Source organism: Mycetomoellerius zeteki, unplaced genomic scaffold (genome assembly GCF_001594055.1).
Source record: "Mycetomoellerius zeteki isolate Tzet28-1 unplaced genomic scaffold, Tzet1.0 scaffold244, whole genome shotgun sequence".
In the NCBI taxonomy this organism is placed as follows: domain Eukaryota; kingdom Metazoa; phylum Arthropoda; class Insecta; order Hymenoptera; family Formicidae; genus Mycetomoellerius; species Mycetomoellerius zeteki.
In genome coordinates this window covers 232,092-260,070 of record NW_017257221.1, presented here as the reverse complement: position 1 = coordinate 260,070, position 27,979 = coordinate 232,092, and the positions used below count along the sequence as shown (strand labels likewise).

Here is a 27,979-nt window from a genome sequence, read left to right as displayed (position 1 = left end):
ATGCTCGATCGCGCGGTAGATTATATTACGCGGTCCTCCCACCCTCCCGACGGACCTGATGCTCTCCGTTGGCCCACAGCAATTATAATTTAACAGCTGGAACACTGTTGCGCGATTTCAAAGAATTTGCGCGCTGATATATTCCTGTGTATTTTTTTGAAAGTTTCGTTGTGTCGCTTCTTAAAAAGATACCAATCAACGATTATTATAATGAACTCATTTATTCTATTTGATGAATTTACAAGATAATTTGATAAGATTTATCAAATGATAAATTGTTATGAAAAATATAACAAATTACCTTACGTTATCGCTGTTATTAACATATTTGTCAATAATGACTAGCTTTTATCACTACTGATAATATAAAGACAATTAATTAAAATAACACGCGCGTCAAAACAACATTGAGAAATAACACTTCGTAGAAAAGCTCGCGGACGCTTTGTGAAAATCTGTGAATGATGTAACTCGTTTCCCCTCGTAGAGACTTCTTCTCGGACTATTCCCGAGGATCAGTGCGTCGTGCGTGATGCCTCGAATAAAGTCGCGTGCGCCTATTAATAATGCCGCGGCTCCGATAGAAAACAGTCGTCAAGAGGAATCTAGGCTGGTCATTTGTACGGGTCGCAGCTGGTTCAATAGCGATCCGGCAGGGCTAGCGACTTGTCCCGGCCTGACAGTTTCATCGTGCGCAATCGTTGCGTGCACGCTATATTTCCGAGCTTATTATGCGGACGTACGTATCGGTCGTGTGAAATCTTCGCGATAGAAACACCGATATCAACGTCAATGAAATCCCGAATCCGCAATCCCATCTCTTTCATTACAATTAACGTTACAAATTTGGTTCATCTGAAAGTGTTACATAAAAAGAATGATTTTGTTGAAGTATCAAAGATTTAGCTGGATACAGATCTGAAAATAATTTTGTTGGTTCAAAATGATTATGTAGAATGCTTAAACATTGTTGACAATGCTGCAAAAAATTTTAACATTCTAGCAACTAGCCCGAGCATTCTACATATTTTGAAAACAATATAAAAGACAAGGCTGTAGGTATAATTATTTTGATGGCCCAAACAAAATTATTTTCAGATCTGTATCTAGCTAAATTTTTAGATAATTTAGCAAATTATTTGTACTTTAATTTGGTGATCTGTAATAAACAATTAAAGTAATATCTCTTTGTTTGCTGACAATTATTCACAATTTTTTAAATTCTTTTTAATGTAGATATTTTTCTTCTTTTTTGGTAACTCTTTCATCGTGAGATAACAAGTTATGATTATATTATAATGAAATGTACATAAATGATTAGAACGGACTCTCAGTATTTAAAGTAATAATAATAAAGACATTTCAAGGCTAATGAGAGTCAGCAATTCTTATTAGCTTTGATATTTCTTTGTTATTATTATTATCATTATAAAATGCACAGTTATACGCACGTTTACTCAAATTTGATTGGATATAAGATAAGTACGCTAACGTAGATATTTATTTCTGTACATATCTATGTACACATCTACGTAGAGTTCCTGGCTCGAGAGATCTGTAGGATGACGATACAACCCTCGATCGTGACACTCGGCGTACAAATCCCACGATTGATTATTTATTTCAGGCTATGCATTCTGAATCTAAGTTTCACACTCGACGTGAGACTGACCCCACGTGCTTGACCCCCGCGGCAGGATATACAGAAGGGATTACCAGTCCCAAAGTCCTGCCACGCCAAAGTGACTCCGCATTCACCGTCGAGTATCGTTCACGCGGCACCGATCCATTTTGGAGGCTTCGCTCGGTGGACATTTATCCCGACTTCCTCGACTTAAGAAAGCATCGATGGATTACGTCAGTGCGTCACTTTACAAAGTGACGTGGAAATCGAGCGATGTGTCGTAATATTCAAATGCACTCTTGCGAAAGAACGGAATCGAAGCATGAATTGTCGTGCTGATTTTCGATGAATTGTTACGCCAAATTTATCGAATCCTATATTTGTAAAAACTAATGTTAATCAGACAATAAAAATAACATATTATATCGAACAATTGAATTACAAGTAATCTTTCTATTATGAGATATTGTGCACCATAAAAATGTTGCATGATGCTTTAAATATTTCATTAATTTTGCATAATATTTAACCCTTCAAAACTGACATCAAAATTTCTAATACATTACTGATGCTGTGTCCGTAAGACCCATTTAATTTATGTTGATTAAAAGGCGCTAGAATTAATTTCAAGGGACTAAGATGACATAACTTGTATAAAAAAGAATGTTAATCAGACAATAAAAATAACATATTATTATATATCGAACAATTGAATTACAAGTAATCTTTCTATTATGAGATATTGTGCACCATAAAAATGTTGCATGATGCTTTAAATATTTCATTAATTTTGCATAATATTTAACCCTTCAAAACTGACATCAAAATTTCTAATACATTACTGATGCTGTGTCCGTAAGACCCATTTAATTTATGTTGATTAAAAGGCGCTAGAATTAATTTCAAGGGACTAAGATGACATAACTTGTATAAAAAAGAAGAAATACTAAATTTGTTTTAATAACAATAATTTAATTTGCAGATGTAACATAAAGAATATAATTGAGTGGATCCAATAGATCTACCATCAGCTTCAGGGCATGTACTTATATATTTTTTTACATTATACATTTATGTATAATGTACTTTTTACGAAGCATTTCGCTATAAATATTTAGTAAAATTTTAAAAATCTAAATAAAAAAATAACTTTGAAATTTTTTTTTCCATTGTCACTGGAATATGCAACCGATACATGTAGGTACATTTCGGGGAGACATTCGTTCTCCACCATCGTTACCACAAAATCTGCGGTAAACCGCAAAAGAAAGAATTCGGGAGAACTCTCTTGACTTCACCTTCGTGCAGCTTGCACGAAGAAAAGGAGGATCATGAGTGCTCGTGAGAGAAGAGCTTCGGCTGGGGGTTAGATAGGTATCCCATCTCTTTTATTCCGCTACCCTAGAAAATGGGATTACGCGAAATCCCGGTCACTTTTATAGGAAGTATATATCCTCTTCTCTAGCCAGAGCTATCTAAGACCGTTCCTCTTCACATTCTCCTCTTCTCTCTCCTTATATCTCTCTTTCTTTCTTTCTTCATCGTAGAATCTCAGATTCAGCGGCAGAAGGTCAACGTTGGCGATTCGACTACGATCGAACGTAAGCAGCTGCTAGCTCCGCTCTCCTCGGATATCTCGATTCCGGTCCCTTTTAACCCTCGGCGAAGGCCCATCCGGACCTAATTCGCCGTGAAACGAGGAAGGCCAACTTGCGCAAAGGCGCGTAAGCAAGGATTTGGAGATTCAGATGATGACACATTCGCCTCTACCGATTTTCTAATTCATAGAATGAATGATCGAGCAACCTCATGATTCTTGGGACCCGATCGATATGTATCATAAGATTTATTTGAGAATCAGTGATAGTTGCTCCTAGATTGTGCTCTGGAATGGAAAATATCCTTATAATAAGCTCAACGGACTTAATATTTTGACGAAGATTTTTCATTCTTGTAAACTTTTAATCGTCATATATATTTTCGTTATAAATCTATATATATTTTTAAGTGATATACAAGATAATACATGCATGCTTACATGATTTATTAAGTTTAAAAACCATATGTATATTAAAAATTCTTGTGACATCCATTATTAATTAACTCGTATGCGAGTTTATAATTTAATCAAAAATATTCAGCGGTCTATGAAACAGTAAAATATGCGGCAGGGTTTGGGAAGAGTGAATGAAGACAAGTCGCGTAATTAAGTAGATATATCACACATTTATAAATTTTCAAGTAAATACACAGAGAGAGATAACGGTTACGGTACAATTTATAGTTGGTTGCACGGGATAACCGTCCTTCATTTTAAACTTCTTCGTCCTGCACACCTTGCGCTTTAACACCTCTCTCGTATAATAGATAAAATAACAATTATATATATATACATATATATATATATACATACATATATATACATATATATTATATATATCACCATATCATTCGCAGTCGGAACCCGCAGTGCAAAAATCCCTTCCTATCTCATCTTGATAATCTGTTTGTACAAAATTTCTAAAGATATAATAACTTTTTCGTAACAAGACAAAAAATTATTTCTGCCAACTTATTGTTACATTCATTTATTCAAAGGATACCGTCAGGAGAAAAAAAATTCGATCGTAAAAGTCAACCGTGCGACTTTTATCATACAACGTGTTCTTACAATTTATCGTCGAGTTTCCCGAACGGAGATGTATCTTCGCGAGATATGCCAGTCAGAGTTGCATTAATTACTATATTTAATGCAATTGAATAAGCATGAAATCGAATCGGACATCGATCCCGATGTGAGGAGTGGTTATGGGACATTTTTCCGTCTTTTTATTGTATGAGACACGACCCCCGCCCCCCCTTTATTACTGAACTTCATTAACACGTTGAATGTGATATCGAAGTTGTCGCGCTACCGATATTATCATATCTCGAGGAAGAGATATTTATTTGCTCTTTGCGATGTGATTACGGTGTTATCTCGTTCGCGATTGCTGCCTCGATTTACATGTAGATTTCTGTCCACTCAATAAAATTCAATAAAGATACGTCTTTTAATTAATAAGAGAAATCGACGTCTATCTAAATCATCTCATTATTGCTTCGATATATGCACGATTTATTGCAAGTGGCAGAAAAATATCCTTTTACTTTTTAAAAGAAGATTCGATATCGAATCATGTTTGTGTACACTAACATAATGATTATGTTATAACATAATGAATATGTTATCTCCGAGACTGGTATTTTCTGATAAGATTATTATTCTGTTACTGCAATTACGAAAGACATTTAAACATGCAAAACGTGCTTGTAAAATACGTTAGCAAACGGATTGTCTTTCAAATAAAATGTAACATTGACAGGCTTTTGATGCCACTTATGATTAATTATGACTAGTCGTTAAAAAAAACACACAATCCTCGCTCTCCCGTTTGTTTTGCTAACGATGTTAATAGAATTTTGCAATCTGTGCATATTGTCGATCGATAGCGTGCTGAACAATACGACTCGATCGGCGATCGCGTACATCGTCGTCGCGCGCGATTTATCACACGGCATCACCATTGTTTCTAAACGCCGAAAGAATTTTACCCACGACATCCGATAATGACATTACGGCGCCGCGATGCGGGAGAAATGGAATCATTAATAATTCCGTAACGATATTATTATCGGCACGTGTGATTGATTAAGAGTCTCCGGGTTCTCGCTCTCCCTCTCTTTCTCACTCGAGGCTCAGAGCGAAAAGAAATTTATTTCGTGGGCGCGACATCATCCGAGATAACGATACAACATCGTCATGCTCGCGACGAGAGAGAAAGAAACACGTATATGAGAGAATAAAATCATTAATAATTCCGTAATACTTGTAGTTATACAGCGCGTCTGATTGATTAAAGAACAGTCGTCGCGCATTGATCTCGAGTCGTCGCGCATTGATTTCGAGTCGTCGAGGAAAATTCACGTCGCTTCGGTGTTCTCTGATAACGCGACGATATTATCGGCGATATATCGACGATCAGCAGAAAAACCCGATGCGATTCTGCGGGAATAAATCAGGTGTTAAGTCGAGGCAGCAGGACAGAAGAATACGGACGGTTTTTTTTAAGCGCGAAAGAAGGAGGTAGAAGAAGAAAGGGGAAGAGAGACAGAGAGGCGATGAGAGGAAGGAAGACGGTGAGAGACGGAGAAAGAAAGAGAGGAATAGAAAGAGAATTAGAGAGAGAGCATCGTAATGCTATACATTGTACATATACACATCTATAATCACATAATATTCGATTAAAGATTGGTCGGTGTGTATGCGTGATTTATCATTTAATTTATTTTAAGTTAAAACCTCTTTTTACAATAGTATCTTACAATGTGTTACTTTTTACATCCAATAAACATCCTCGCCGCACGTCCGTCGAGTGCGAAAGGATCGCTCCGCCCTTTTGTCTCTTCCCCCTCTTCCCCCCAAAGTTCTCTCTCTCATCTCGTTGCGTTTCTAACTTCACCCACCGTTAAATACCTCTCGCCCATTTGTGCGGATGCGATCGACCTCTCTTAAAAATCATATATATTTTTTTTGTTTGTTTTTACACAGGCTACACGCTACTTCCTAATAATACTATAATAGATGCTTCCTTCCTCTCCTCCTTTCACGGCCCCCTTTTTCCCCGATCTTGAACGTGCGAAGATGTCACACGAAAATGACTATCGATATCGACTTTTGCTCTCGTCCCTTCAGTCTTTTGGAAAATCGCCGCCACTCGTCGTTCTCCCCCTCCCCCCCCCTTGCAACTCCCTTGCCCTTTCACCTTCGTATTACCTATGTACGTCTATTTAGTCGCAAAAAACATACGCGAGTGGTAAAACCTCTAAAATCGAAAAATCACAATGTGTTCGGAACCCAAGCGAGTGAGTCTTTCACGAGTAGCGATCAATCAATGGACAATCAATCGATGATGACCGATAGCGATAATGACAATGCTAATGATCACCCGGTGTCTCACCTCCGTACGACATCTCGTGCGTCGTGTTCACTCGCCGATGAGTCTTCAATTATATCCTGTTGACTATTTATATGCATGGTTGTTTATGATGCGCAATTAGTTGCTAATTTATGCACAATCACTTAATGCGCGCGACGGTCGCCCGCCCGCGCGTGTTCCAATATATATTTATAATACATATATTTTTTTTTTTTCATTTGTATATATATATTTATATATATATACTATATTATTACAATAACGATACACAATTTCGAAGATACAAAATTTACACTTGCCTTAGTCGCGTGTTTCTCGTGTTTCTTGCACTGACTGTTGCTGTCCGATGTGTGTATGTGTGTGTTTATATGTGTATGTGAATGTATATGTGTAAGTGTGGATTTTTCGTGTCCGCCGTGACTAAATTATGAAGCTAACGCTCGTGCGATCCGGTGATCGCATCGACGCGCCTGGTCGGGCCGATCGATCGCGATCGTCGGAGGCTTCGTATATAATTTACGAATTTACTCTATGCGCTTTTATTACACTTATGTGAACTATCACTAACCGGTACGACATACAGAACGGTGCTGGACCAATGGACGCCGACAGTGGATAGACAGTGGACAGATAAAGGCAAAGTACAAGTCAAAAGTTTAAAACAAAATAGGAAAAGCTCTATTTCGGACACTATCGATGTTGATCTGCTCAAACTTCGATCTCATAGACTTCATATTGTAAAAAGGCGCTTCAATTCCTAGGAAATAAATCATGTTTCTCGAGACCGATCGTGAAGCTCAATCGACTCTTGTGTTTCGAAAGGGATTGAATTCCGCGCGCGATTGGCTGTACCGTAAAATGTTTCCTAAAAACGGACACTGCGATCGAAGTGCCTCGATTATTGCTGTTCGCGTCTACTTGAATAAAAAAAACGTGTTAAGCCGCCGGAAAGAGAAACATCAATTTTTTAACGATCTAGATTGCTACATAGTAAAAAGTAGTCGCTCTTTGAAAAGAGAGAATCGTTTCGACGGTCTCTCTTTCGAAAGAGTCGGTGTAGAATATAGCGAGCTTCGTAAATTACCGTTTGCGAGACTGTTAATTGCCGTTTCGTTTAATTGCGGCCGAACGAGACACGGAGCTTCGACGAGACTCTGTAACCCACGCGAAGCAACACGCGAAACTTGTCGGCGCGACCGACGGCGAGGATCTCCTGAGGAACGTCCAAACGATCCCGCACCGAGTTACGAACGCCCGTTAATAAACATTTCTCTTGAAATTGCACGATACCGCGTCGACTTCCGTGCGTAGCATGCACGCGTTCCGGAACCTCGCGCATTTGCAGCACACCGCGACTCTTCGCACTCGGAATCGATTTTGGGTGCGAAGCCTGATCCAGTGGATCTTTGCGCCGTCGACCGTCGCGCGGGAGGACAGTAAAGGCCATGGCACACAAAGAAACTTAAGTAAATAAAATGCAAGCAGTAAGCAAATTGGCCAATCATAGTAGAGACCGTAAGGCCATAACGTAAACAATAGCAAATCCAACATGTTGATTTCCTTACTGCTTATGTCTTACCGCTTAAGATTTTCAGTGTACTATGGCCCTAAAGCAGTGTGATAGTACAACAGAGTAGTAAGCCTTTAAGCCGTAAGAAATTGACCATTCGATTGTTCTCCTTACATTCGATTGTGATCAATTTCTTACGACTTAAGGCTTACTGCTCTAAAAAATATAGATGTGGATTTAACATCATGCGGTGTCTATATAATTCTCACCGTGTTGGTGTTAATATTAACATCAACATGGTGTAGATTTTATAACCCTTAATGGTTATATCAACACTATAGTATGGATTTAAAATCCATGGTGTTAAATTCACATCATGTTGGTGTTAATAGTAACACTAACACAGTGAGAATTATATAGACACCGCGTGGTTTTAAATCCATACCGATATTTTTTAGTGTGTATAATTATATAGACACCGCGTAACGCGTAATATGATCCCGCGCGATGGTCCGGTATTTGATCGTCCACCCAGAATCCTCCGAGGAGTCGCCTAAAAACAGGTCATATCACACACACACACGCATCCGCTCTTTCCACATGCACTCGCTCACACACGCTCGTACGCGCGCGCACATATAATATAAATTCTTGTATCTATATATTTATTTACATGTTATATATCATATATAAGACTCAATACAGTAGCTGATTTTTCCTTTGTACTTGGGGCCGGGGCTCGATGGCCCTACATGAAACTTTACATATTTACATGAGCTTTCACTTAAGAGAGATCCGACAGGCGCTCTCACGGCCATGCACAAGGACGTGAATCCCGGGATCCCGCGTGTCGGGATTTTCGTGTCGTCAGTGATCGATCGTGGCCCCTTGGCTGAGGAGGCCCGCGTGCGAGAAAGAGAAGAGGAGCGGTTTTGTGTTTAGTTTATCTTTTTTTTTCTGTTTTTTTTCCTTTCTTTTTACATTACAACGAGACAGTGGTGGGCTGCGTCCTGAGCTGCTAGTCACTCGCGATTCATGTGTACTCCGATCGCCAGCCGGTCTGAAACCAGACAAAGATTACCACACTCTTGAGATGCTCTACTTGCCGGTCGCTCTGAGTGAAGACTCCTTTCGCGCGATGCGATTAATATTATCGCTTGAAAACAGAGACGAAAGCTGCACTGGCAGTGATGATCGAAATGTTTGGAATAACGTGTCTCATTGAGAAAATAATGTTTAGATTTTGTATATTCAATTGTTTTAAAGGACTCTGTATTAATTATATGAAAAGTTGGGTTTCAATGGAATAGTTAATTTTTATATATAATATAGCTTATAATATGGTGAATAAAAGATGCAAGGCTCAATAGTGGATACTTCAAGTGTATCAAAGATGTAAAAATTGTACTCTGTGAGCACCTTTGATACATACTAACTAAAAAATTATGCATTATTAAGTCTTGTGTCTATGACAACTTTTATTCATCACATTATTGTAAGTTACATTCTATGTGAAAACTAATTCATTTCACTGGGACTCAATTGGTACGGGGTCCTTTCTCTACCGAGTAATGTAAGACTGAAGTTTTAGGAATTACGGATCTAAATGACGCGGTCATATCGTTTTGCTATTGCGAGATAGTTGCAGCATGTTAAACTCGGTTCACGATCCGAGAGAAATCGACAAACTCTACGCGGTAGATCCTGATCGATTATCGGCGGTCGAAGCCTTTGGTCAATCGCCGATGAAGGTAACAATCGTGCACTCACCATTGCGTTCGTCGTGGCCGCCAGCTGCAGACCCTGAAGACTCGTCATGTGATGAGAATGGGAATGCGAATGTGAGTGCGGGTGGATGGGGGGCGGCGCCGGTGGCGCAAATCCCTGATGAAGACCTCCGGCCACGCCGACACCCGTGTGATACATGTAATGCTGCATCGCCGGATGCATCGTGTGATGATGCTGCGACGTACCTGGAACGATAATGGGAAGCGTCGCTCTTTTAAAATCCCTCCTGTGCCCATGAATTTCGCATAAGAGACCTCGTGGGACATGGCGGATTCTTTTCGGATTGAGTCGTACTGAGTCGTTTACAAAGATGATTATACCGAAAAACGTCATACCATTGCGAATCTTAAGTGCGTTGCCGCTAATCTAAGTTAAATCTAAATTTAAGTCTTTTTCTTGCGGGAGTAGTCATTTGATTTTTTATACGTAAACGATTACCTGAATTGTTTTTACATCCCAATTAAAATCATTATTATTAACAATACATTTTTTGTATTGTTTTGTGTTAACTGTTTTGCAATTTATTAGTATTTAAGAATATTATAGATATAAATTTAATATACTATAATTTTCTGAAAAAGTAAGTAGAAACCAAATAAACGGAAACTAATTAAACGGAATAAACGGGTTAAACAGCTTATTATGACAGTATTTCTAAAAAATAAAGATTTTAATTAACGTTTTTATTGCAGATTTTCGATGGAAGTGAATTTAAAGATTCATACAGAATAATTAAACAAGAAAAAATATGTTAAACAATATTCATAGAAAAAATATTTTATAACAATTTATAATATTTATTCGCCGCTGAGATGTAAGATACCTCAGATGACTATTCCCGAGTTAAGTGTAGAGGATAATCTTTCTGTCTTTGATGTTATAATATACATATATATAAAACACGACTTTTCGAAATCTTTGAAATTATTAAATTTGAAATAGAAAAATCTTTATAAGCTCAAGAATTCGACTTACCCATTGGCGATCCGAATCCTGAATGGAAGGGCTTGTTGTCGAGATCAAGGTGTCCACTGGCCTTGATCATGTCGCCCATGACACCACCGAGACCTAGGCAACCGCCAGCCTTTTTCTTCTTGCTTTTCGACGAGAGCTTCCTGTTTCTCGTTTGGATACCTTCCTTCTTCATCGTCAGCGGCCGGTTCACCTGCAACAGTCGTAGACAACAGTTCGCTAAGTTTAGAATTTATACTACGTAGAAAACGTGATTTGTCAGCACGACTCATAAGTATGGCTGAAATCGCGATTACTACGTTATTAGATAAAGCGGTGATGTCTGGTGAATTCACGATAATTTATGAGGTCTGTTCTTTTTGGCTGAACTTTTGCACCAGTTCATCTTTCTTCCTCTTCTTTCCTCCTGGAGAAAAAAGGAAGAAAGCTGAACTAGTGCAAAAGTTCAGTCAAAAAGAACAAGCCTACTATCACAATTATATATCGACAAAGAGAGATCATTAATTGAAATTAACTCAAAGAAATTAAGATATTATTATTGCACTGAATTTCGAAGAATTTAAAATGATACATAACATAATTACGTTGTCGCGACATTTCCGTGAGATAGTTTTAATAAAGAGAATAAAAGAATTACATGTAATGAAGGATATGAAAAATCAACCAAGGAAGGACCGTTGGTAAAATTACCAACGCGAACACAATGCGGTGTCGTAACGGGAAAGAGAGAGAGAGAGAGAGAGAAATAAAAAGGAAATATCGCGATCGTCGGAAGATGTTATTCATTGGAGTGCAACGCGCGATGCGTTTTCTTCTTTCGATTGCGCGGTGATGCTCGGCAATGCGCTCCGTACACAGGATCGTAAATCATCGCGTGTTGCATGTTCGACGGCAGAGCGTCGGGGAATACCCTTCTTTATTCTAAACTTCAATCTACGATTTTTCTTCAGTGCAACGTTCCATTCGGATTCCCATACCATCGTATTAAATCGATTCTCATTGCTTCTTCTCGCCTGTCAAAAGTCAGCCTCTGTCAGTCAGCACGTTTTATCTATTCGTGCGATTTAATTTAATTTACAATACTAGATTTGAGAAAAGACCGTCCGATTAAATTGCTTTCTCTTATTATCCGAAGGATGTAGGTATTATTATCGACAATACAAGTTTCGTCCGCTATCTCGGAATTGATTCTGGAAGCGAGACGAGACGTCGCGACGGGGAATCGAGCGCGGCGCACATCACTGACGTAATCTCGTCGGTTTACCAGACGAGAGCGCGCAATTAAGGAATCCCTCAGATTCCTGGTAGTCTCTGGAAGCCGGTGCAATTAACGAATCGACAGTCCTCGAGAGCAATTCGCGAGCAAGACGCTACGTCACCGTTGTGCATCTCGCGCGACCACGCCTTGTCCGCGCATTCGCACGAAGAAGCATCGCGGTATTGTTTCTCGTTGAGACGAAGAAGGAAGCGTAGGAGGTCATCGGCTTCTCATTTCGATCGAAACTAACGATAATAAGTACGCCTGTTAAAAATAAACGGTCGAGCGAACGGGATGGCACTCGGCGTGACACGATGCGTGGCGTCCGCGGACGATCCTCAAACTCGACTTAACTCTCCGGAGCTAACGCCAAAATCTGTAACACGTCTACTGACGCTGAGTCTGTAAGATTCATTTAATTTATGTTAATCCTTATGTATATAGCTATGAAAACTACACCTAAGTTATAAAGCATCCTGTTTGAAGTAAAGAATGCAAGTAAATCTCCGCCTTACGGCGATTAATAGAGGAGGGGATTCAAAGTTTTTTTTTTATTTACAATTTAGAATTTTATACTAATCGTACGGAGTCTACAATCGTCTAAAAATTTTCGCTTCGAGTCCAAATAACCCATTGCGTTGCTGTAATCAACGGTTAAAAAACACTAATTTCAAAGAGCCAAAATAATTGTATGAAAAAGAATGGATACTAAGTATATTTTAATAAATAATTTTAATAAAAAATAATCCAATCTGCAGATGTAACATAAAGAATATTGAAATATTTAACATTTTTTACACAATGAGATTTATAAATGAACGAAATAGATCGAATAGACTCACCATCAGCTTTGGAGGATTAAGAGCAGCCATTAGCAAATAAAATCATTGCGTTATTGCGACAAAAACGTCGATTTGCGATAATGTAATCTCAAGGAAAAGTGATGAGCATGAGGCGAGCTACATTTTATTTACTAACGCGAAAATGCAGCAAAACAGCTTCGGAGGTGCGGGTTGCATCTGCCCCATGTATATGACATGAAAATTATCTTCTAAAAGATATAATAACTATTATAGAGTATAAAAAAAAGGAGAAGGAAGTCCGGTGCGGGCGTGCGCCGCTTCATGCACTTTTATTAATTAATCCATTATTTACACACCGATGCTAACGCAGGCGCGCATTGTCCGCGATGCATCATTCATCGGCATGAAAGCGTATTCGTGCGGCACGCACGCATTCACGAAAGAAGACAACCTGCATTGTATCTATTTATGTAAGGGGTGATCAAGGAAAATTATTACCTGTCAACCACAGTCACAAAAAAAATTGAAAGAATGACAAAATTCAATCATTACGATCCCTATGAATGCGATTATCTGAAATATGAAGAAATTACTATGAAGTAAAGTGGAAGTGGCAGCAAAACAAAACAAAAAATAAATAAATAAAATCAAACTCCGATTATGGACTCGGGATATTAATAAGATACTTGAGTCATACAATCAAACGAAAGTTTAACTTGTATATCGCGTATCTCGAATTCAGTCGATCTGACGATAAATACCTCGTAGAAGAAAAATACGCTTCGCGAAAGAAAGAAACGAATGTCAGCTCGAAGGAGAACTTAATTATCAGATCACCCTGTATACACGAAATGTACGCTCGTGTGCGTGCAGAGATGCACACACGCTCCGTGCGGTGCTTAAGTACGAAATAAGTATGGTATGCAAGTGTTGTGTATTGCATCGGGTTGGGCTGAAGATGGAGGGGGGGAGAAGGAGAAGGCAGGGAGGAATCGCGGTGCTTTGTAGTCGCCGCGACGTGACACAACTGCTAACTTGGGGGAAAAGGTTCCCGGTATTGCGCTCTGGACGCGAAGAAGGTGGTGTGAGTGCGTACGCGTGTGGAGGCGCATCATCCTCCTCTCTTACCTCCCTCTTGCGAGTTTGACCGCCCGCAGCCCTCGCGACGCGCGACTTTTTTTTACTCGTCTTTTGCACCACCCGGCGCGGCGTCCAGACGGTCAACGACTCTCTTTTCGGAATTACGCAATTGGCCGAATTTGTCGAATTAACGGTCACTCTTCCTCTCTTAGGATGAAACGTGCGGCGGCTCTTTGCGAACCGCAATTTTTTTTATCCAGCGTTGACCGACGTAGTCGAAGTACCGACGCACGCATGAAAAAATTAGGCGATAATTAGACTTGAAGCGCTATGATAAAATCTCACGGTTCGTCACGAGATAAGTATTAAAATTATTTTCCATTACCCCGATTCTGGTGGTTATCAAGTATATGTTTCGCTTTGCAAATAGTTGAAAAAGAGAAATATGTTTTCCAAACTATAATTCTTGTTATTTAGAGTATATTAACATTTAAATATATGAGTAGGTGAAATGGTTACAATACTCCAAGTCGTTTTTTTCAAAACCTTTCTTTGAAAAAAGAAAATAAAAAGTATAAGCGCAGATATCCGGAAATCTTAGAGTTCATTATTTTTACATTCCTATCTTATATTGATATAACTAATAAATATGTTAAAAACTATAACTTAATATATTAGTTAAAAATATAAGTATAAAATTAAAATTTTTTAGTGATGTTCTGAACACTCCATGTACTAACTCGCGTATCTTTCAATCATCTACTTATGTATTTAAGATTAGATATGAGAAATTATGACATTTTGTGCTTGCTACGTTGTTTCGTTACGTTACGTTAAGGTTGTATGAAATACTAACTACCGTTAATGGATCCTTTAATGAGCGACAAAGCGACCAGATGAACGATTGAGAGAGCGACGCGGTAAAGACGAGCGGACGTAGAGGTAGGACGCGAAAGCTCAAACCAATTTGAATACAATACCGACGGATTTAATAGGAACCACCGGAGGTTCGTGGGAGTTCGCGGGTGTCCGAAAGTGCGAGGTGCAAACAAAAGAGACGAGGAGAGAAAGGGAAATAAAGGAGAAACGTACCCAACCGGCGGAAAAGGTTGGACGCGGAAAGAAAAGGAAAAAAAAGGAGGGAGAAAAAAGACGAAAAATAAAGGAAGAGATAAGATGGGAGTAGACGGGGGAAGGATGGACGAGGTGGAGGAAAGACCGAGAATTCGTATGCAGATTGATGTGATCGCACACGATGCAACTGCACACGAATCGCATACGAAATTGCATCGCAAAACCAGGATGGAGTCAAATGAATGAAAAATCTAGTCACCAGAAAAGCGACACGACCATGGTCGGATCTTTTTATCCGATCGATACCGGGGTATCGTGATTACATTCTCGCACTGCAGAAATCGCCTTCGCTCCATGCACTCGTGAACGGTCCACTTTCGACGTGCCTTAAAATGCTCGGCGCAGCGAATTTCAAGTGCGCGATGCACGGCGACGAGCAGCCTTTCACGGTGTATGACAATAGCATGAATAATAATGCCGAGTCCGGAGCAATAATTATAGCTGTTTCGCAGCGCCTGTTTGATGGCAGATAATCATAACGCTAACTGACGTTGATGAAGCCATATAACTCGCTATCAATCTTAACAGAATTATAAGCTGAGAATATTTATGAACTTCATAAAGATCGAAGATCTCACGTCGTTTATTTAGTTCGTCGACGTAGACACGGAGATGAATCCGACAAGTAATTTACGATTTTTCCGCGACAAAGTCGCGTAATTAAAGCTAGATAACGACGCATCCAACACGGCGAATACAAAGGTTTAATCTTCTCATATAACATAAACGCGGCGAAGAGGAATTTCCATTGTTGCTTATTAAGAGAACGAGAAGGCAATGAAACAGGACGAAGACCTATACTTACTTCACAGCTCATATCTGCGAAGGTGAAGAAGAGGATGACTAGAGGACGACCAGAGAATCCTCACGTAGAACAGAGGCACCTTGTCTTTTCCGATATGGATCTCGATCTCGTCGGTCGCCGTTACACGCGTGCGGTGTATACTTGCGCGAATGTGTGGTATAGAGGATAGAAAAAATATATATATATCTCTCTGACACTGTGATTGACCGATAAGAGAAATAATTTTAGGACTGCTCTGCTCTGTCTCCCTCCAGTTGTCTTGAAAAAAAAAGCTCGGGACAGAAGGATCGTTATGCCTCAAGACGAGACCTTACCTCGACCGACTTACCTCGGCAAAATAAGAAAAAAAAAACGTTGCAGTGTTTAAATAGGAACCCTTTCATCTTTCCCCATTCAAGACATCTTACATTTTGATGATGAATTTAGCCATGATAATTATTCCGAATTAAATCAGATTCAATTTAAACAAATGAATCCAAATACGAATTTACGTGGTGAATTTATGTGCTCTTGTTTAGCTGTTGCTCAATCTGCATCGAACATTGCATTCTACTTCTTATATTGTTTTGATCCCTTTCATCATTTTATATTTTTAACCTTCATACATTTCTCGCGTGTATGTGAAACTTCATTAATATCTAAGTCTAAGTGTATAAATATTCACATTGTATTCTAGTTATGCGTAATGTATTGTTTCATTGTAACGTCAATCACCATTCTGATTCGTTTCTGGAAGGCTTTATAGCAACAGCATTGCTAATGTTTCAACAATTGTATTCATGTTCTTCGTATCTCAGTGTAATTCTATGGATACACAATAAAATAATTAAATTACAAATTAAATTTAATTACGGTTACGAAATATAAATTTTGCATATAAAAATTTTTCTTTTAGAAAGTAAATAGTTTACTATCAAATTATTATGCTAATTCTACATTTTGCAGTCGCGACACACATCAGAAGGTGTAACTCCACGAAGACATTGAGTCTCCGGGTCGATAAAAGAGCCGATTCTCGAGGAAGTTGTAAAATCGAATTACGCAGAAGTCCGAATTACGTCGAAGTCCGTTCGATGCCACTTGATATGCTTGCAGCGATCCCTCGTATAAGACATACCGCGTGTCTCGTCCCAACATAAGTCGATTGACAGGAATTCGATGATAATTTCATTACCGGATGCGCGACTGTAACAAGTATGACGATTGCGAAAAATAAAAACTTGTGTATTTGGAAATATTGATAACATTAAAAGCCCCATGCCTTTGCCATTAGTGTCCGTGTCTATCGCTTTTCTTTGTTAGATCAAAGCATAGAAATCCAATCCTTTAAGTTAAATAACATTCAGGGTTACCACAGACCTGGAAAACTGGGAAAAATCAGGGAAATTGAAATTGGTCACGGAAAACCGAGAAAAGTCAGAGGAAAATATAAAAGAGACTGGAATTTTGCTCACAATTCCCTTAAACTGCTTCTATTCCGAACAATTTTTATAACTTTTTAAATATTATATCTAATATTTATAGTCAAATACGTTCAAAACTCAACTTTAAACGATTAAAAAAAAATAATTAAAATTTATATTTTATTCAGTAATTTTATTTGATTGCTCTCTTTCGTCATAATTGCATTCTTTTTTCCAATACTAATTTATTTTTTATTGACTTGAATTTATCTCCAAAATTTTATTATGCTACTAAATTTCTTTTGCGTTTTTAATCATATAAGCTAGCTTTTTTATAGTCCTTGATTCTAAATGTTAAAATTTTTACATATTTTGTATTGGTCATGGAAATTTCCCATTTTTACCTGGAAAACCTGGAAAAATCAGGAAATTTTAAAATTCATTTTTTGTAGCAACCCTGACATTTTGTTATTTTTAATGTATGAAAATGTAAATTAATCCATTCCTGTAGTTAGTGTTTTTTAAGTTAGTTTTAAAGTGAACACATCTTAACGTATGCATTTAGTAAATAAACTAAATTTGAGTCAAATTTAATACATTTTATTTGCTAAATTGTTTAACTCTATTGTCTTAGTTAAATTAAGAACATATTGAATAGAAACAGTGACGACCATAAAAATGATTTAAAAGAAGTAACTTAAATTGGGTATAATTTAACATGATGAATTTAACAGTAACTGTCGAAGAGAAGAAACAGATTGCTCGTTAGGTCTCATACTTTGCCGAACAAAGAAATTGCGAGATTTACAAGCGTGATTGGGCAACAATGTTGCTGAGGCATCGATGCGAATTCCCATCGTTCCGCCTTTCTCGGAAACTGAAAGCACGCCCTGGCCAAAACACGTCGACACGTTGTTTGTCGCGGACTAATCCGTGCAGTTCGTGTAATACTAGAAGTTCGGCGCCTTGGATTCAGGCCGGGCTTCGGTGTGGCGCACGCACGAAAGGCCAAGGGACCCGGGTCCATTCCCCTGACCAGGAGGTCCTTCCGCGTGATGACCATGCTAGCGGCATCTTGGATTACAGCTAACTTTGTTATTGAAAACAAGTCCCGCGCTACTTTGTCGGAGGGTCTGAATTTTTATCGAATAACCTTGTGGAATTAATCAGTCCCGGATCAGCATCTGGTACCTTTGTTTACCATCATTGACACGAAAATAGCCACAAAAGACGTTTACATCGGAGACTTCCTCTTACAGATTTAATCGCAAAGCTAGATGCTTTTGTCAAGTGATTATTCTATCGAGCCCAAATCTCAATGAATAACGCTTCACCGAGCGTAAAGAATCTTCAGATTATAGATAATTTGATTATTTTCTTAGAAATTACTCGGTATGTACGGGGTATAAAAATGAACAAAATTAATCTAAATTTAAAAAAGGTTTTGAAGCTTAAAATTTCTACTTTCAAAAAGTCATTATATGTACATGTCTTTTGTGAGTGGTAATTTTTACATATAGAAAACTACGAGAAGAGGATAAAATACAATAGAAATTTTTCTTCTCATTTTGTATATCTGTTACGCATCCCAAAAAATTCTAAAGTGAAAGTTTAAAATTTTCTCTACAAATCGTTTTATTTTTTAAACGTTCCTATAAGATTTGTTTTACAGATTCTTAAAGCTGAAACTTTTCTCTGTTGAACGGTCAAAATTTTTTAAAATAATGTTGACATGATTCACATGATACAAATAAAGTAGCGCTACGAACTTTTGTTTCAACCAATAGATTATTCCTTTCGAACATTTTTCTCTATCCGCAAAATATAGCCAACTCGAGTAATACTCAGTTTGAATGACTACAATTATGGTATATATGCATGTATATATATAGTGTATATATAATTCACATTGAATTATTTAAAGATCTAGTGTAATACTCAATTGTTGCGATAAAGTTAAGATGACGTCATCTTGACTGATTGTGAGACTTGATGAAAGTTTCATTGATTTTATATCAATTTGATGGCACTGTAACACTGCGTGTTATTTGGGAAGCAGAGCAGTAGAAGTGATATCTTTTTTGATACCGGAAAATCTTCAGATTTTCTCTTACTTAATCCCTTCTTTAACCTTTAGACTGCCGGTATTTTTTCGTTAAAATAGTGATTTTTTTTCCTCGAAATTTTTTTTATATAAATAATATACCTATGGCGAAGAATATCGAGATTTGTGCAGAGCTATAAAAGTGACTTTCCCGGCAGGAAACGTACGATCAAATAAAAAAACTTTTTATTTTCTTAAAAATAGTGTATTTCAGGGTTCTTGGTATCGCTGATTCCAATTCTGAGCATAGCTTTAGGAAATCTCGAACCCTAAACGTAATATTGGCAACATAAATGGATATAAACGTATAGACTCATGCAGAGAACTTTCCTTTATTTAGCATTACCCAGAGCTAACGACATAGACGTAAAAAATTTATAGCTGCTTTTTGACTTTTCTTTTTTTTGTTCTCAAATTTATTTTTTGTATTTTTTTACTTTTTTCTTGTTTTATAATTTTTTTACTTTTTTATATTTTTTACTTTTTTTGTATTTTTTCAATACTTATATATTTTTATATATTTTGAGCAACATACACATATATATATGTTTAATACAATTAGTATTTAAAATGCCACCAAAAATGGTAATTTAACCCACACTCAAGAGCCACAAAAGTGGCTTTCCCGGCAGTTTAAAGGTTAATAGCTTTTGTACGTTTGGCAATATAACGAAATTTTATTTTTCGCGTGGCCTACCTTAAAAATCATAAATGGAGAATTCCATCTATAGCTACAAAAGTCGAGCGTGACCTTGCTGACCCCGCATAGCCATGCCTCGCGTGAGGCTGGTTTCGGGCGACGATTACCATATTCCGAGCACCCGGTAGCTTGGTGTTTGGGCACGAATAATCCATGTATTTTCAAGCGAAGAGCCGAGTCGCGTGTGCGTGTTTGAGTTTAGCCATGGAGCGCTATCGGTCTGCTCTATCTTAACGACGCCAGATCTGTCGTTCTCTACCCAATCCCGTCCCTTCTCCACCTTCTTTCACCCCCGCCACGACCTGTCGGAGATCTCGCAAGAGAAGTCGGAGAAAAGAGGAGAATGAGAGAGAGAGAGAGAGAGAGAGAGAGAGAGAGAAAGATAATTCACGGCGTGAGAGACGGCACAAGTACGAGAGACGAGAAGAGAAATATATGTCTGCCACTGAAATGATTGATTCGTCGCGGTCTTCCCTATCGAAGGCGAAACTCCGGAAACAACTTTCACGATAATATCTTTCGATAAAAATCTCCGTGATTGAGCTGATAACTGAACGTTAATGGTTGGCAATTAACAATAATTCCGAAATAATTTACTAATTAATCAGGATTCGTTTGATGCAGTTCAATATTAACGGTGGAATTCTAATGAAAAAAATTGCTGCAAAATTTCTAACAATAAGTATTATATAAAGTTCTTAAATGGCATCTCAACGCTCAATATTATTGTACAGTTATTTTGTACAATATTATTGATGCCCCCTTTAAACAATTTAAGACAAATAGTCTAGAGGCTCAATAGTTTCCAGACGATCAATAATATTGTGCAATAATATTGATCGTCTAGAAGCTGCTTTACGTAATAATTCTTCTTCGTACAGAAAATTATCTTAATAATTTTTCTTAGTAATTATCTTAATAAATATCAAAACATTTATTTTTAATTGTTCTCAAGAGAATTTTCACTCGATTCTCAACAATCGATTAACACGAAAGACTTTCGGAATCATCTTGAGAGACCATCGAATCGCCGCGTGTACGCGTTCCGATTGTCGAAAGTGCGTCAGCATCAACTATTTCGAGAGCCGTCTCTTCGCTTGGGCCTCCATTTCTTCCCTCGCATCTTCGAGTCGTGGAAGAAGAAAAGATTCGGACTACGGGGCCCCGGCGCTAAGACTGTAATGTGTCGGCTTAACGTCAACGGAGACAGTCACCTATTCCAACCACTCGGGCCATGGCTATCTGCGTGCGTGTGTGTCACGAATTACACGCAAGTACGGGTGTATGCTCGATTGACGCGTGAGGAATCCGCGCGAGTGTTGTACGAATGCCATGGGGAATAAAAAATCAGAAAACTTGTAGAATCCTGTCGTAGGTATAATCGCCTTCAAGTTTTTTCCCTTCCCTCTTCTTCGATATGTTTCACATAAATATATCCCAGGTAGCACCTATTGATTCATATACGTTTTATATACGTTTCTTAAACGTATCTAATGTTCTACAAATGTTTAAGAAATGTATATAAAATCAACATGTGTGCTACTGGGTTAATATTTATTATTTAGGTTTATTATTATGGATCAACTATTAGAACGGCATCGATTACAAAAAAGTTCTTTTATTTTTTCACAATAAATGCATAATATGATCCTATTATATAAAATTGGAGTAAATGAGAGAGTTAGTTTTCACTTATAATGTAGCTTACGTAGTGAACAAAAGATGTCATAGATACAAGGATCAGTAATGGATAGTTTTTGATGGCATATCGAAGATGTAAAACTCGTGTTCACACAGTATATATTTACTGTACTATAGATCGAGAGAAAACTATTATTAAGCCTTGTGTCTGACATCCTTTGTTCACTACATTATTATTACTACTACATAATATATATGAGAACTATTATAATAGTATTTACTAACTATTACGTTATATGAAGCTAACTCACTTCATCAGGACTCAATTTTCCATATAATTATTTTCAATTCTCCGTATATGATGTTTTTAACGACTGATAAAAAAAATACGGAGAAGCTGTGCTTCGCAGGGAGACAGTACGACTCGGTCATTTCGAGTTAGAAACAGAAGAAAGGAAGAGAAGAAGAGACGAGAGGAATTAGATTCCACGGTAGAGAAATTGACAATAGATATCGAGAGGCTTGATGACAATAGCAATTCGATACTTCGTTTACCGCGGTCCGGCTTTTCATTCTGGGGATCAGGCAAAACGACGCGACCGACGCCACGGCGACAAGCGTCGCTTAGCTTCGACGGTGGCCGAGGGACGACCTTTTGCCTCCACTTCTCATCGAAAGAAAGCGTTTCATTGCGCCCTGCGCGCATCGCATCGGCTCGATTCGCCGTGTAATGGCGGGCCCTTTTGTCGGTCCTCTCGCTTTTGAAAAACTTCGTGTCGCGTCCTATCCGCTACAAGGAAAATTCTCGGGGTATTAAGTATCCATTACGGCTTCTCCCTATGCAATCTCTCTCTCTCTCTCTCCTTTCTCTATCTATTTTGCTCTTTCTAAATTTTATTTCTCTTTTCCTCCCCAAGGATCTCCAAAGATATCGTCATGGAGGAAGCGGAAGCGGGCGTATTCGGGAAACGGCAAATGTTTCTTCCGAAGTGCGGAACAATCGGAGTGTTGGTCGTGGGAAGGGACCCGATTGAAATCGGTCGCTGCGCTCAGCAAAGAGACTTCTCATTTCCGCGAAGTAAACGCGCTGCGTTCGCCTTACGATCGCTCCCTTTCCCGCAGGCATGCATTCGGGATGCCGGAAGCTTGCCATTAAATTCCTCATACATTAATACGGTTTCGATGTAACAAGTACCGTATAAAATGTAACACAGCAAATGTATACAGTAAAAATGGTAATTATGAAACCTGATGATTTATTGGATCGATAAAAATCACTTTTTACAAATCTTAGCATTTACGAAAATTAATATAAATGTAGACGTTGTATAAAAATCTGTATCTATACGCTAATGTTTATTAGCAATCTGAACGAAAATGAAAGATAGAATCTCGCAACGCAAATAATAAATACATATGTTCACAAAGTGCGTATTTCTCTCTTACATAAAAAATGCATGTGTACCTGTAAATAATACCTATTAAATTATAACTATATAAGCGCGATAATTCATCGCGCTTTCACCCGTTTCATTTAGCATTTCCGTTTGTGTTTTTAATCTTCAAGCCTACCTGCATCAAACGTGTGAAACACGCGCGCACGTAATGACAGGCTGTAATCATGAACGGCTGCACGAATGTGTTTCTATTTCTGAAATTCGATGGCGCACTAGTTTTCACTTTCTTGCGCATCGGGCAACGGATGTCAGGACAAGTATAGAAATCCGTAGTCGTCCTCGAAGAGGCGCAAGAAACGGGGCTGACGATTCTCTCCCCCCGTCCTACCCTCCTGTCTTCTTTCCGCGTGTTAGGGGCGTATCCGTGGCAGCGTGTCTGGCTGCTACGTATCTTGATTTCCAGTCGGCGCAATCTCTTCTAAGCTAATCGCGATAAGGCCGAGGAAAAGAGGGCCCCGGAGAGCGTGCTCCGCGCCGTCGGGGGGATCCGGGTGAAAGAGGATTCGCATTTGCAGCGTGCGCTAATTGGCTCGCGATTTCTCTGCGCGAGCAGACCTCACCGCGCCACGGACATTCGTCACGTTTGCCCCCGTCACAGTGGGGCTTTCTGTCTTCCCAGTCCCCCGCCGCCGTGACGCGGAAACAAGGCGATGCACTGTACTGGTCCATCGCCGAGCAAATCGCCCGTCCGAATTTACGCAGCTTCTTTTTTCCTTCCATCTACTCGCATCCTCCCGTTATCGTGCGCTTAATCTCGTCGCGATAATGCCTAAGACGACCATTAATTATTACATTAATAATAATCGCGTATCTTTATGAGTCAATTGATTTACAGAAAGAAAATTTCTTTTAATAAGCGAGATCTTTATAAATAAGGAGCAAACAATACGGGATTGCCACAAAACTGAAAATCAGAGAAATCAGGGAAATTGAAAAAGATCAGGGAAAAGTAAGGGAATTTTGCAAAACTTTCTAAAAAATAAAAATTCTGGCTTTAGAAAAGTTTAATATGCGTATAACATCACATCTACACAGTTTTGGAGAACGCTATCAACTTAACAATTAAAAATGCAAGTAGTGTTAGTAACATTAATAGTAATTTACATTGCTATATTAATCTTTCAACAAAATATTTAACAGTTTCCAAATCGGGATGAAAATACAAAAAATTTTGAAATATATTATTGAAAGTCATATTATTGAAATTTTGTTTAGAAATCAAGAAAAAGTTACGGAATTTTAGGACGAGAAATTTATGATAACGCTGTAATAATACTTAAGACATCACAATAAGTGCGCAAAAAATATGAAAATTTACCATTAAATTCCTCGTACATTTATACAATCTCAAAGTAACAAGTATCGTACAAAATGTATACAGAAATATAAAAAATTATAAAAGTAATATGAAATAAATCTGAAGGTTTTGAACCGGCAAAAATTATTTTTTAAAAATCTTCGCATTTACGAAATCTGTTTCTAATTATGCAAGGGAAAATCCTCGAAAATATCGGAATATGTAAATGAAGGAGCGGTTGTATTGTCTAAAACGAAATTTTTTTATTGTAACAAATTATCGATAAATCCAAAGACGTAGAAACCGCATATGCATTTCTTTGCAAATATTGTAGCTTGAAAAATCAGATATCGCATTTACCCGAAAAAAAAAAAAAAACAACGGTATGCGAGAAATGGCGCGTGCGTTTTATCTCGTGAACTCGTTAACTTGGTGAAATTCCTCGGCTAGAAACCGTCGCGACGCGTGTCTCGTCTATTAAGGCCGTCGCCTACACGCTCTCGGTCATCTTTGAGATTTCCGTCTTGCGGAAGTCCACCGGCAATAAGAGAGAAAGAGAGCCAACGTATAACGTCGTGCATCGCGGATTTGAAATATCGTCTTCAATGAAAAGGAAAAGGAAAAATAGCGATACTCTCCCCGCTCTAGGTCTCCCCCTTCCGTCTCGATTACGTTTATCGCGTCCCCCTCCCCTTCGTCGCCACGGCACTCGCTTCCGGCGCTTCCGGTGTCACACGCCGTTGAGCACGCTCCACCCCTTCCAGACGGCCTATGTACGTGTGTAAGGACCACGTCCGGCAAACCAGAAAGCATCCTAATTGTTGGTACAACACCGGTATTTCCCCTCCGCGGCGCTGCTTTCATTGTCTCGAGGGAACTATTCGTGTGTGTGAGTTTGTGTGTTTGCAAACGGCCACCCGCGTGGTTACTTCCGATGGGAATAACATTAGGCTTATTCGTGTTGCTTGAAATCCACCAAAATTTTTGCACTTAAAACGAAATAAATATATATTCGGGCATTAAAGAGAAAGAGAGCGAAGATACTGACAATGAGTGTAAGCAACACTACCTATTGTAATGAAGAAAATACAAAGATTTCCCTCACATTATTCTGCGCGAATCGTTTATATGATATTTCAGATTCGTAAGATAAAGTACTGATGGTTAACTGCAGTGCTTATAATAAAACGCTTTGATTTATCAATCAAATGTAATAAGGAAAAATGACTTGAAATTATCCGTTTGATTATATTACGTAAGATATACAAATGGTACCGTTTAACAAGCGATTGTCCGCGATGTCCGCGATAAGTATTGTAAATTAATACGAAACTACCAACGGTGCGCTAAAGAGTAACTTTCTCCGTCGCAATTAATCGACTAATTACACACGAAGCGTGCCGCAAAGTCAACGTGAAATTTGCTGACCATAAGTTTCATTTAACAACGTGTCGAGAAGAAGCTTCTATTTCAAAAAGGCAATTGTATTATGAAACTGTCGTACCCCGATTTCGCGGCGCATCGCCGTACATCGTGACCAAGGAGTAATAAATTAATGAGTTTTACTCACGTTGTGCAACTTGTAGTAGAGCCCACAAGCGTTGCAGACTGGCTCACCGGCCTGATTCCTCCGCCAGAGGGTCGTGGTCGCCGTCTTGCAGTTGGCGCAGCTGGTGCCCGCCCGTCTCGCCGCACTCTGCAGCGACAGTTTTGGAAAAGAGAAGACACAGATATCACACCCGTCATGTTGGCATTTCGGACGCGCGATCATCTCAGTTATGGGCTTTCTACAATAAGCCATTGCCTAAGCTTTAAGTCTTTAGCCATAAGAAATTGACCACACCACAGCCGAATGTGAGAAGAATAATCGATTATGGTTGATCGATTTCTTACGGCTTAAGACTTAATCTTAAGTAATTATTGTAGAAAGCCTATTAGATCTAACCCAAGCAATTAAGATACTTTTCGTAACTTCAATTGTCATACTATCTACCATATACAATTACGCGTTTGCGTTTCAAATTTTTTCTTCAGCTGCAGATAAGTTGTAAGATAAATATTATAATTTAGAGCGCGATCATACAAACCATTTTGTAGCGTCACAAAGTGATGTCACAAAGTGAATTCTAAGTATATTTATGCAATGTAAATATTAAGCAATAAAGTGTTAAAAAGCATAGAGCTCTTTTATCTCTTTTGCCAGGGTTAGATCTGTTTATATATCGACACACACAATTGATAAGGATTTTTTCACTTAATTAATTAATTTATCTCTAGCGTATGCAAATATTGATAGAACATTATAAGAAAAATGGCGAGGAAAAATTACCATTTAAATTAAATATTTAAAATAGCAGATTCGTTAAGTAATTAGATTTATCTTCATCTTACTAATTATAAAAAAGAAGAAGTCAGATTATACGTACATCAGTTTTTATAAATATACCGAAAACCAAAGACATTCTTATCTCACATCACGCACATATATCATTCTTTTAAATTGCTCTTCGAACAAATTGTTTCAAGAAATACGCGGTGCATGGAAATCATGATTAGACTCGCACTATACGAGAAAGGATTATAAGACGCGCAACGGAATGAAATACTCTTTTCAAGCATGCTCGAGTCCGTCTACTCCCACGCCAGAAGCGCATTCGATCCATCGGCTTATGCGCGGAATCAAAAAGCCACAAGCTTGACGCGGGTTAGCGTGACACATCAACCCTTCAAAATCTTTCCCGGCTGGCTGGCTGGCTGGCTGCCTGCCTGCCTGCCTGCCTGCCTGCCGAATCGACGTATCTCCAAAGAAAGAGGAGAACCGATAGCGAGGAGAGCAAGAAGCTTATCGTAGGAAAGCGTCTCTCCCATTCTTACGGAGTGGGAAACTCAAAAACTCGGTCCCGCGTACACCTGTATACCCTCGTTCGACGGCATGCGAGTGGCAAACACTTAACGAAAAGGAGCGGGATCCGTTTTATCCCTCGGGGACTAACCGCGGCTTATTTCCCCACATCCCGAACCGGCGGCGCGCGAATGCACTCTCGAACGCGAGAGAGTGGGAACGGGAGCAGGTATCCCGCCGGATCCGTATTATAAAATGCCTTCTTCTTCGATCCTTCCCCGATCCGCGTTCTACCTTTCACTCTTCTATACCCCCGTCTCTCCTTCTCTGGTTCTTCCTGTTGAACCACTTAACCGTTAATGGATGATACTGTTACCGAAAACTCGGCGCTGCAGGTAAACTTTGGTGCATCGCGCAATGGACGTTGACCGAAACAAATTAATGAACGATATTATTTAGCTCTTTCGAGATTACGGTCTTTGAATCATTATTGCCAAGCGTTCAACATGATAAATTGTCCGTCAAGGATTGTATCTCGATTACTTGAAACTTATATTAATTAATACATTAATAATAATAATT

The 27,979-nt window shown here is 38.7% G+C and overlaps 1 protein-coding gene across 5 annotated transcripts in view; it reads right to left on the bottom strand.

The window, feature by feature from the left end:
• Window positions 1-9,041: 9,041 nt before the first annotated feature.
• The window catches only part of LOC108723551 (GATA-binding factor C), a 93,847-nt gene continuing 74,909 nt past the window's right edge, over window positions 9,042-27,979 (bottom strand). For 3 of the 5 annotated variants that reach the window (XM_018449384.1, XM_018449385.1, XM_018449386.1), the window contains exons 5-8: window positions 26,126-26,260; window positions 10,877-11,066; window positions 9,884-10,086; window positions 9,042-9,173 (exon numbers count right to left, since the gene is read on the bottom strand). In XM_018449384.1, coding sequence (XP_018304886.1) covers window positions 9,147-9,173; window positions 9,884-10,086; window positions 10,877-11,066; window positions 26,126-26,260 — 555 coding nt within the window. In that variant the 3' untranslated portion in view covers window positions 9,042-9,146. The remainder of the gene's footprint in view (window positions 9,174-9,883; window positions 10,087-10,876; window positions 11,067-26,125; window positions 26,261-27,979) is intronic. The other 2 variants (XM_018449389.1, XM_018449388.1) reach the window with 2 other exon arrangements.